General features: G+C 35.4%; 1 protein-coding gene across 1 annotated transcript in view; it reads right to left on the reverse strand.

Moving 5' to 3' along the window:
• GALNT3 (polypeptide N-acetylgalactosaminyltransferase 3) overlaps positions 1 to 12367 on the reverse strand; it is a 45020-nt gene that overhangs the window by 6815 nt on the left and 25838 nt on the right. The window contains exons 4-9 of the mRNA XM_004577102.4: positions 9221 to 9370; positions 6367 to 6601; positions 5750 to 5867; positions 4128 to 4328; positions 859 to 990; positions 552 to 653 (exon numbers count right to left, since the gene is read on the reverse strand). Of these exons, the coding sequence (XP_004577159.1) occupies positions 552 to 653; positions 859 to 990; positions 4128 to 4328; positions 5750 to 5867; positions 6367 to 6601; positions 9221 to 9370 (938 nt within the window). The remainder of the gene's footprint in view (positions 1 to 551; positions 654 to 858; positions 991 to 4127; positions 4329 to 5749; positions 5868 to 6366; positions 6602 to 9220; positions 9371 to 12367) is intronic.

Raw genomic sequence — 12367 nt, forward strand, 5'->3', positions numbered from 1 at the left:
CTTCTACTCATGGTAGACTAAATAGTAACATTCAACATTGGAATCTTGATTGATAAAACTGATTGATAACACTGTGATGTCATAAATAAAGAAGAATCAGGAATATACCTGTGTGTGTGTGTGTGTGTGTGTGCACGCGCGTATGGTGGAAGGATATTAAAATAACTGTGTCACTCACTAAAAAAATTAGGATATTGCTACTTGAGCACTAATGTATGATATAATGTTATTAAATCCAATTAAATATGAACTTTGTGTAGGATCTGGCAAAAATAATGCGAATATCAAACTTCAACATAGATCAGATTTTTAAAATTTGAATGTCATTATCCTATTCTTCTCATTTTCTTTTCTACTAAATGGGAACTATTTCCAAACCCAAATTGTAAACCAAAATAAAGTCTTCTGTAACTTCAATAGTAGTTGCCAGACTTTAAAAACATTTCACCCACTAATTTCCCTGAAAAATACTGAGGTAGGACTTCTGTAAAACCTGTCTTGCTTGTGATTTCAAGCGCCAGTAAGCAAGGGGAACTTCACACAGCACTCACCTGGTTTCCCCCAAGTTCATGACATGTGTACAAAATCAATGGCTTGTTCCCTTGATTATTTTCTCCAACATCCAGGCACAGAGGCTGGCCAACGCTTTTTATCTAAGGGAAAATTTTAAAGTTATAAGAAGTTTTTGAAAAGTTTATACAGTTCATATGTTTTCTCATCTATGTTCAGGAAATCATGTTAATAACATAAAACCTCAAAAGCAATAAACCACAGAGTATTTCAGCAATTTTTGCTGAACCACATAAATGTTGGTGGCAAGAAATACATCCAATAAAAAAGGAATAGAAAAATACTTACATATCCAGATATAACAGGATTAAGTTCTGGTACATATACTTCTGGATAAATAGTGTTCAGATACCATGTAAAATTTTTACATTGAAGGCGGTTTTTTATTTCAAATCTTTTTGAAAGATCACCAAACGATTTCTGAAAAAAAAAAAGGATGTGTATGGAACACTTATAAAAAACTGTACTTCCTGAATACTGATAATGTACTTCAATGTTATTATCAGAGCTGGCATTTGGCCTAGCAGTTAAGATGCTGATTAAGATGCCTGCATTCCACACTGGAGTGCCTTGGTTCCACCACTGCTCAAGCTCTTTACTCCAGTTTCTGTTAATGTAGACCATTGGAGGTAGCAGTAATGGCTCAAGCAATTGGATTCCTGCCACCCATGTGGAAGGCTTGTATTAACTTCACAGTTTCAACTTCGGTCTTGGCCTAGTTTCAGCCATTATAGGCACTAGCAATATAAACCAGTGGATGATAGTGATGATCTCTCTCTCTCATCTCTCCATTTCAGACATTTCAGAGAAGAAAACAAACAAGATACTCCAATATTTCTATTTATATTAAAGTACTAAAAAATTGGGGCCAAAACACAAGACACAATTTAGTGTTATTCACCATCCATTCAAGCTAGAAGACCTCTGGTCTCAGAATTAAGTCTCACTACAATACTTATGACAATGTGGTATTTTCTTCCTTCTCCGTTTGGGATGTTCCCGTGACCATCTTTGTGAAACACCCCAAACGGACTTTGACCTAATATTAAAAGTGCCTTAAAAGTGAAGTTGAGAATACAGAGATAGATACAGTCAATACAATATGTGATTTATATATCTCTTCTGTCAAGATGCCAAAAGCAACATATTTTAGAAAATTTTTCTAGCTTAAGAATGTTACTATTAACAACTACCTCAACTAGACAACCAGTAGAAATGTAAGGTAACTGAAATTTTGTTTTCCTTACTTTAAGGGATTAACTTTTTTCTTAAAAGAAAGTACTACCTAATGGAAAAAATATTTGATCTCCTAACAAAATTTTAGATGAACTTAACGTATGAACAAGTAAATATTAAAGCTTGTCAGTTCAACTAAGGAAAGTATTTGATTATGTCAACTTTGATTTCTTAACCCCAGAGATTTTACCAAAAAACAAGGCTCTCAAGGACTTCCAGTTGACTTAGAAATATTTCAGGAAGATCTATCTGCTCTGGGGTAAAAACAGGTGTTTTTTGGCTACCTGTCTCTTCCTGGGTGACAAGCAGAGCAAGTTTCATGCAGCACTCACTTGCCTGTTTAGTCAAGCGCTCTTATGTGGTACACAGTCTGCTCAGTTTGTCTTGATAGGCTTGAGGAGGAAAAGCAATCTACTACAATAGTGTTTTGAGTTTGCAACCGAATGGTCTATAATGCTTCGCTATAACCTAAGAAAAATATGGAAAGCGGTAGTCTAATCTTTCTTTTCAAAAATAATCAATATGCTTGAAAAGCATTTATTTATTTGTTTGAAAGACACACACTCAGAGACAGACAGACACTTATGTGCTGGATCAAGATAGAAAGAGAGAGAGAGAGAGAGAGTCAGACAGACAGACCTGTGTGCTGGATCACTCATCAAATGGCCAAAACAGGCAAGGCTGAGTTGAGAGATAGGAGCTCCATCCTGTCCTCCCAAATGAGTGGCAGGGGCTCAGGTATGTCTTTTCCACCTTTCCCCGTACATTAACAAGAAGTTGGTCAGCAAGTGGTGCCCCTAACACTATAAATGGCACTCTGATATGGGTGCTGGCATTGCTAGCTGCAGCTTAACCTGTGCCACAAAAACACTTCCCACCTCCCTCCACCTTTTAAAAAATATTTAGTTGTTTAAAAATGTAATTGTTTTAAGCAAAACTTTTTAAATATTTGTTTCACAAGAGTTACAAGAGAACAAGAGAAAAGTTCCAGCCTGATTCACTCCCCAGATGGTCACAATAACCAGGACTGGGTCTGGCCAAAGTCAGGAGATTTATCTGGGTCTCCTACATAAGTAGCAGGGATCCAAACACTTGGCTCATTGTCTATTGCTTTCCTCAGGCCACTAGCAGGGAACTGGATAAGAAGTGGAGCAGCCAGAGCATAACCAACAGTTATATGGCTACTAACAACCATGATGCTGATGCTCTCGACTCCCAATTTAAAAAAAAAACTATATCGCTTCCCTCAAAAACAAACAAATTTTTTTTTTTAAAATCCACTATCTATTTACTACATAGAAGTTGGTGGTATTCACCTAGGTTTGTTAATGTCTACTTAACATCACATCCAATATTAAGGCAGTTGGAATTCAGTTGTAACGTATTAGTTATCCAGGCTCTACAGAGTGACATATAGTTTTAGGAGTTAATTTTGTCTTATTTTGCAGAGGCACTGAGAAACAGGACATGAATTCCCTATCTCAACCTGGGGAAGGAGGGAACAGAAACACTCTAAGCATACTCTCCACACCCAGCCACTTCACATTTCCATCACAGTCTCAAAAGGTCTTTGCCAAGGTTAACACCTTCAGTGGGTACTGGAACTGGAAGTTGAAAAGAAGCCTTTGGACTGGTGGTGTGGTGCAGCCAGTGAAGCTTCAGCTCTACACTGGCGGAGCTCTGAATCCATCCTGGCTGCTCCACTACCAATTCAGCTCCTACTAATGTGACTGGGAAGGAAGAGGAAGACAACTCAAGTGCCCAGGGAGAGAGACCTAGGCTCCTGATTTTGACTTGTTGCTATTTACACGGTGAAGCAACAAGAGATGGAAGATCTTTCACTTCCTGTCCCCTCACCCTCTGCCCCGAAACTTCAGCTTTCAAATACCAAAATAAACATTACAACACTGTTCTGTGTTTATTTCCAATTCATAAAGTCACCCAGAACCTTATTTAAGTATAATCACATCTCCTGATACCAATAGAAGCAGCTCTTTTTAACCTTGTTTTCTTTTCAATAAAATTGTAAATCATGAAAGGGTGTTAAAAAAAACAAAATATCTTCCATTTTAACAAGTTTAATATAAAATTTTAAATAGCAATTTCCTAATCATTTCCTTTAAATGAAAAAATTAGATCCCATAAATTATATATTTTAAGTCTAAATAATAATAATGATGATGATGATAATAATAATAATAACCTTTGCTGCAAAAGCAACCTTCTGCATGTTTTGCACTTGAAATGATTCAAATCAACAAAAGGACATGTGAATTTGCAATAGATTTTAATTATAATTTAATTTTTAAATTCTGACTCACTTGTTTAACAATTTTTGCTGCATCTGTGTTTCTCCTATAAAATATTTCCTTGTACTCATCCATCCAGACTTCTGCAAGGCGGACTTGGTTGCGAGCAATCACCTGAGTGCCTTTTGGAAAGGAATGAGGGCTTTTGCTGCGAAAAACATGTCCAACAACAGAGCAAGGCATAATCTCCAACTGCCCACCACATTGCCATACCTGATAATTAATGATATTTGTTTAAATTCACAGTATTTTAGGAAAATCAAAGTGTTGTTTTTAATGTTCACCTTTAAGATAGTCATAAAAGTAAAACAGATTTATTATAATTTCACAAACTGTTCCCTCCAGTTCCCTTTATGCTCCAAAATGGTATAAACACTGCAGACAATAGCACATTTTCAAAAGTTACAAAATAGTGGTTTTGGCTTCTTTTTTGAATGTTTATTTTTTTGTAAACTGTTATGCAAATTCTCTAATGTGGACAGAAGACCAAAGGCTCTTGTGCATCTGACTGCCATCCCACGTGACCCATGTGGTCATCTGACTGCCATCACAGTGTTTCTCTGCGAAGGCAGGAGCCAGCAAGTAGAACTAAGCTGGCCAAGATTTTATTCACACGGCACGTATTCAATATTATAATAAAAGAAATCCATATAGCCACTATTATCAAAGCACAATCTGTACTTGTGAAGTATTTGGTGACTAAAAAAATAAGCTGAATTAAGGGGAAAAATATCAAAATCATACTTGTATTAAATCTAAATAAAATGGCAAATTATGACATTGATTTTTTTTTGTTACTACATTGAATACCAACTAAGCAAAAATAAAAAAAGTCATGTAATAGTATGGGCTAATGTCACAAAGTAGCCATAATAATTTTTTTTCTTTTTTCAAATGGATGAGAAAACTCAATGGAACATTCAGTTCAACACACTGCTGCATTAGAGGTTGGAAATATTATAAGTGAAATGAATAAAAAATATCTCTGCTCTAAGCAATTCAAACTAAACTATATTCTTCACTAACATAATGAAGCCAGAATCAGAATTTAAATCTAACTCAGTTAGATTGTTCAGTTTTTTTCTATTACATCCTACACAAGGGGATGAAAAATATATGGCAGAAAAGTTATTGCAGAAAATATTGTACACAATCAAATAAACAGGCACATGTGGAGAATATCCAAAGCCTTTATTTTGATTTTTGAGCTTACTTTATATAAACGTTTTGAAAAAAAAAAAACTCATTAAATCAAGAGTTAAGGCCAATGTCCTTTAAAATTATACATGAATGTTTTTCCATTCTGATTCCCTTGATAATCAACTCATTTCCTGAAGCACTCGTTTAATTATATTTATCTTGGCTAGCACCCAGTAACTACAAGTGCAGTAATTGCTGTTACTGCCTGGAAACAGGAGTTCAACTGATTCCTCGTTATATTGGCAACAATAAGTAAAAATATTAAGCTACATATTAAACAGAAATAATATTATACCAAAACTTCCAGGAACTTAATTTCATAAAGCAAAAAAAAAATTTAAAGATTGCACACATTTGCAATCATCAGAACAAGCCAATTAGAACAGAATGTATTTCACTGTTTAATATGTGTGATATGACCTCCAGAAACTTACTCTGAAAGACATTTCTATATTTTCACCTCCCCAGATTTCCATTTCTTCATCATAACTTCCAATATATTCAAAATATTCTTTGGATATAGAAAAAAGGCCTCCTGCAAAAGTAGGTGTTCTGAAAAATAATCCATCATCAAACTCTGTTACAAAATCCAAACAAGATAAAGCAGCATATTTTAAGATCTGGGTCAAATTTACAAAGTTAGTACATACTACAATTTCTATGCTTTTATATGAATAAATGAAAACTAAGAACACTGTTTCAAAACCAAGTGGTATAGAGGATGGACAGGAGAAGCACTTTAGGTGTCCTCTCCTGACGGAGCAAAGTTACTATCTTCTCCTAACCCCACCTAGAGATTCTTAAGTAATTTATAAGGAAGACACAACAACACACATCTATCTTGTTAAATTCTGCTTCCTAGTCAGTAACATCATGTGGATGGTCACAAATGACTTGCATATCAATAAATTACGTTTCTGTTCTCTCTATAGAAATCACAGGTTCTTTGCTTGATTTACTCAGTTGCAAGTGCATTACAAGTAGCAAGAACGTATGTTCAATACATGGAGTATGCCATAAATGTGAGATTGAGAGAGAGCCATCATCTTACTTAATAGGGTAGGTTTCATCTTTCCTTCGTTGCTTCTCATGATCAGGAAGCGACTCCCAGCCGAATGACAGACTCCAATCAAAATTTCCACGGTTATGGTTATTTCCATAAGGAGAAGGTTTGCTGAACTCAAATGTGTTCATATCTATGGATGCGATATCAGGACTCACAACGGCAGTGTAGTTCTCAGCTATTCTGGCTAGCAAAGGTTCTAACCAACCATAGAAACACTCACCTGAGGGACAGAGAATTTTAAATAATTCAATGAGATTACTTAAGTTTTGCTTTGTTCTTGTCTAGCTTTTGGGTGGCAGTTTACAGAAAATTAAGAATGACAACATTTGTATTTCAAACATATATATATATAACAGACTTTTTTTTCTTTTTTGGGGATGAATTTAAAGTCTAAGTATTTAAAGTGTACAATGTGAAACATTTGGTGAATTTTTACACTGTGAAATGATCACCACAATTAAGTTAATTAACACAGTCATTGCCTTATGTAGTTATCTTTGCAGATATGTGTGTGTGTGGTAAGAACATTTAATTTCTACTCTTGGCAATTTTCAAATAAATATTATTATCTGTTGTCACCAAGCTGAACAACACATCTCCAGCACGTGAAGACTTCCTACAGGATTCTTGTGGTAAGACAAGAATAGGATGAAGAAAAGCAGGGATCAGAAAAGGTAGGAAAACCTCATTGCAGATTATTTTTTTCTATTAGGACAGAAGCAAAACGACATTAATGAGCATAAATTTCAGTTGTGTCCGTTTAAGATGGAGAGAATGTTTTACTAGAGCACATCACTTAGATCTCATTGTGTTCTGATTTGTACTTGTCTCCTTCTGAGATACGGCAACTGAAATTTCCATTTCCCTGAGCTTTCGGAGAAAATAATAAATCAGAAACTCTAATTTTAGAAAAGACTGATGCTGTGCAGCAGGTAAAGCAACTGCTTGGCAGGCTTGCATCCCATATCAGAATGCCTGGGATGGAATCTCATCTTTACTGCTTATCCAGGATTCTGCTAAGACATACCTTGGGAGGCAGCAGGTAACAGCTCAGGTACTTAGGCCCCTACTATCCATGCAGGAAACCAGTAAGTTAATGGCTTCTAGGTTTGGGTTGCCCCAGCCATGACTGACAGAGGCATTCAGGGAGTGAGTGGGTGGAAGTTTTTTGTTTGTTTTCTCTCCCTCTGTCTCTCTCAGCTGCTCTTTGAAACAAGTGAATATAAAGTAAGACACTGAAAAAAGATGCTTCAGATCAGTGCTGTGGTAGAAGTTAAATTGTCCCCTTTGCAACCACATCAAAGTACAGATCTGAGTCTCATTTTCTCCAGTTCTTTTCCAACTTCTTGTTAACATGTGCTGGATAGCAACAGATGGTGGTCCAAGTACTTGGATTTCTGCCACCATGCATAAGACCCAGATGAAGTTCCTGGCTCACTGTTTTTGCTTACCCCAACTGTGGCTATTGTGGGCATTTGAGGAATAACATAGCATGTGGAAGATTTCTCTTCCTCTTGATCAGTCTACTTCACAAATAAATAAGTCTTACAAAAAAAAAAAAAAAAGGCTGAAGAGTCCATTCAAAGCTGCCCCATCCTGAATGGAAACAAGAGTCCTGTAGGAAGCCTGGTTATGGTTGTCTCATATCACACAGTGAGTTCAGACCGTGAGTGTATACTTTTATTCTGGGTTTCCCCATGGCTGAAAGTGGGCAATTATGGTCCAGGAGGATCATCAAACATATTGCTTGAGGGAAGAAGGCCTCATCTGACCTTATTGTTATTTTGGGCCAGGAGAAGGCATACTAGACAATCATGTTTTCCTTTGTGAAACAACTCTTTAGGGTTATCTATGCCTCTTCATTTTTCAAAAGTCTGGCATTATCAGAGTATTGGGTATATAACTAATATATTTATATTTATTCCTATATTTATTTATATATTGGATATATATAATATATTCAATTATATATCCAAATATCCAAATTGATATATCCAATATGTGTTGTATATCCAAATATTTACCTTTATTTATGTATATTGAACTATATATTTATATATTCAAAAACCTTTCCACAACAATTAGCAGATATTCAAAACTAATCCTTAGGTGAAATATAATCTATGAGCTGGCTAATTCAAAGACAAACAGCCAAAAAAGAAAACACATTAAACTTACTTCTCAAAGGCTGGTATTTATTAACACCTAGAATGCTCATTAATGTTAATTCTAAAAATACTTTCCAATCAAAAGCATTAACAAAATAAAAATTAAAGTACAAAGGAAAAAAACCAATAACAATAAAAATACACCAAAGTTGACAATGTTCGTGGGACAGATACCACAAGAAATTGGAAAGTGGCTACCCTTAAGGTGTAATGAAAATAGTTTGACCAAGACCTGAAATGTAAAAATAGAAAAACACCAGTACTAGGCAAAAGTTTAATGAAAGGGTTGATCACACTGAAACAAACTCATGCATTTTAAAAGTGCAGGAATTAAGAGTAACAAAGGCAAAACATCTCTGTTTTCTTGTGGTGTTGTGTTTTGTTTGTTTACAGTATGAACATCTGTGAAAAATAATATCCTAGGCTAGGAAAACTTGCCAGGGAAGCAGCTCACTGTGGGTTATGACAGTAGAGGAGACAGAACACAGAGGCAGAAGGAACTCTGGGTAAAGAGAGTTGCTATCTGCTTGGGCTGTCATTGCTAAAGCCACCAGTTGGAAATGCTTTAAAGAAAATGAAATTAGGAACTTGCAGACAATGATTCCTTACTTTTTAAATCAGAAAGCGTGGGAGGGGAAATGCCACAACTAGGTCTATACATATATACTTACAGTGAGCATCTAGAAATGTGAGCGTTTCAGCTGTTGCTACCGTTGCTCCTAGCAATCGAGCAGTGATCAAACCTTTTCTCTCTCTTTGTCTAACTATTTTTACTATAGAAAACTGTTTTATATACTCCTCTAGTTTATCGTGCAAGTACTCTGTAAGGAAAGAAAAACCAGGATTAACTTTTTGAAGATATTTTCACATGTAACATATGAAACGGAATGAAATGCCAGAGCAGCAATTTCTTCTAGTTCCCAATCTCAGCACTTGCACATACTCTTCCAGTAAGGTAAAAATTTTAATCTTTACTTTAGATATTGCCTGGGAAAAAAAGGAAAGATATGCATATCATAGCAAAAGCAATATGACACGTGATATCTTAACAAATACTTACTATGTACATTTCATATCAATGAATACCATTTACAGAGACCTGAGAGAAAGAATGGCCCTTGGGATCTAAGATGACCCATTAGGGATCTGAGAATACTGACTCTGAGAGTGAAATAAACAGTATGACCAACAGGCATTCAACATTTTTAAAAAATTGCACTTAACTCCAGAAACCTTAAAGAAAAACACTAAGTATCAAAAAAGATTCTCTGACATTTAGGTACTACTGATCAAAATAATTTAGGATCAAAATGTTGAGAAAAAGGTAAGAAAGTCCAGGGCTACAGCAATTTGAGAAGATTTCTAGAGTCAACAAAACAAAATCCAACAACTTTGGAATCTTTTATCAGAATTATTTTTAGTAAAAAAGAAAATATGAAAATAATAAAGACGTGTAAATCGGGAACAAAGTTAAACATAGGTAAAAATATAGTAATGCTGTCTAAGATAGTCAATATTTCAATTTTTCTGAGATGCAAATGAGCAAAAGTGGAAAGATAAGGTGAAAGAAAATCAGTTCACACAATCATGTGTAAGCCACATTTTTCAACAACTTCTTGAGCACATAGTATGGTTGTTCCAATGTCCCTCTTGGTCCCAGAACACAGCCTCAAATAGATCTGAGAAGAGGCTGGGGTGAATATGTGCTCATGTCAAATCTGACTTTGACTTTTCCTGTTATGAAATATAAATACATATAGAAAAATATGGAAAAGGAAAAAATATATTTTTTCTTCAAAGAGGAGGGTTGCTTCACATTTAAACATCCGTGAGGTAAGAGTTTAAGACAGTCCTATACAAACATACTGCAGAGTAATATACTTCATATAGCATAAAGTTATGTGAAATCAAATATCCTGGGTTGAGTTTTAGACAGCATTACTTTCAACTATAGGTCACTGGCACTTTTTTATTTTTTAACTATTCCAGTCTGCTTTACCTCTAGGATGGGAATAACAGGACTGACCACTACAAGAGACATTTGGAGGGATAAAATGAGAGATTACTGCCCAAACAGAGCACTTAAGAGAGGGCCTGCTACCTGGTCTATGCTCTAAAAATGTTAACTGTTCTTTGTTTTGAACTTTACTTCATTCATTTCCTGATTAGCCACATATTTGCACCTTTTCCTTAAGCAAACTGAAATTAAGGACTCTATACTTAGTCAAAGGCTCATTTACACAAAAGCGACACATGTTCTACACTGGGTACTCCTTAGATATCTCTGACTAACTCAGTCCAACAAATTAAAGATAAAGATAATTCTTGCCTAGAAAACTGTTCAAAGCTATTGTTGATATAAAACATCACAAAAACAGTCATTTCCTTCTGCCCAGTAGTCCTAAGGTTCTTATTAAAGGTATACTGCAAGGCCCAGCATGGCAGCCTCGTGGCTTAAGTCCTCTCCTTATATTCGCAGGAATCTCATGTAAGCACCAGTTCTAATCCTGGTGTCCCCACTTCCCATCCAGCTCCCTGCTTGTGGCCTGGGAAAGCAATAGAGCATGGCCCAAAGCCTTGGGACCATGCACCTGTGGCACAGACCAGGAAGAAGCTCCTGGCTCTTGGCTTCAGGTTGGCTCAGCTCCAGTTGTTGTGGCTATTTAGGGAGCAAATCAGTGGATGGAAGATCTTCCTCTCTGTATCTTTTCCTTTCTGTATGTCTGCCTTTCCAATAAAAAAAAAAAAAATCTTTAAAAAAAGGTACACTGCAAAGAAGAAAAATGCAGTAAGAACAAAAATATTCATCACAGTGTTGTACACAGTAATACATTGGAGTGAACAAAAAGATGTTAAGTAAAATGTATATAGTCCATCACTGTCCTTAAAAATCAATTTTCTATCCTCCCTCTATACCTTTCAAATAAAAAATTTTAAATAAAATGAAGTTTTAAAGGTAAAAGAAATAGGCTAAAACAAAAATATGCGAAAACATTAAATTCAAAAACAGGATTTCTGGTATGGATACAGTTAATTGGACAGTGCTTCAAAAGGCGAAAATGTAATGGTTGAAACAGGAAGAGAGTGAATGAACACTGCCTTTCATTCCCATTTCTTTAATTCTATAACCTAGTTTGCATAGTTAAATGAAGATCAACCACATCTCTGTTGTCTCACTCACTCACTAGAAAACCAAACAAAATAAAGATAATCTTAGAGGAAAGCCTTTAGAAATCAAAAAAGCAAGGTGAGATTTCTAAGCTAAAAGTTTCTTTTTAAGCTACCAAGTGTGCAGAATTTAATTAGATGTCACTTAAAATATCAAGGACTGTGGTTCAACTAGGAAAAAAAAAAAAAAGAAAAAATGCAGAACAAATCAAGCAGTAAATAAATCAGCTGATTAAAACGTGTGCCTGACTCCAGGGGACTTCAACTGTAAAATGCTTCCATATGAACGATAGATTTGATACCAGGTCCACAATCTCTGATTCTACCCCAATCCTAAATTAACTTGAGAACATAACATAGATACACTTGGGATGTTCAACTGTGAAAGCATGGAAACATTGAGCATTATCCAGAGAAAGAAACTAGGTCAATAATTTCATGTTTTCACTCATTCACTATTGCTGGAATCTGACATCTTATGGTGGGAATGTCACCTAAAAGAACAGTTTTCTTTTTTCATGTATATAATGATGTATCTTCCAGCTAACAATTTTGGCAGTTTGATTAGTCTTATTCCTATTTGACAGGAAAACAACAACTTTGTGCTAGAGCTAAGATTTGACTTTCAGGAATCTAGCTACAAATAAAGG

This window comes from Ochotona princeps, chromosome 5 (genome assembly GCF_030435755.1).
Source record: "Ochotona princeps isolate mOchPri1 chromosome 5, mOchPri1.hap1, whole genome shotgun sequence".
Lineage (NCBI taxonomy): Eukaryota > Metazoa > Chordata > Mammalia > Lagomorpha > Ochotonidae > Ochotona > Ochotona princeps.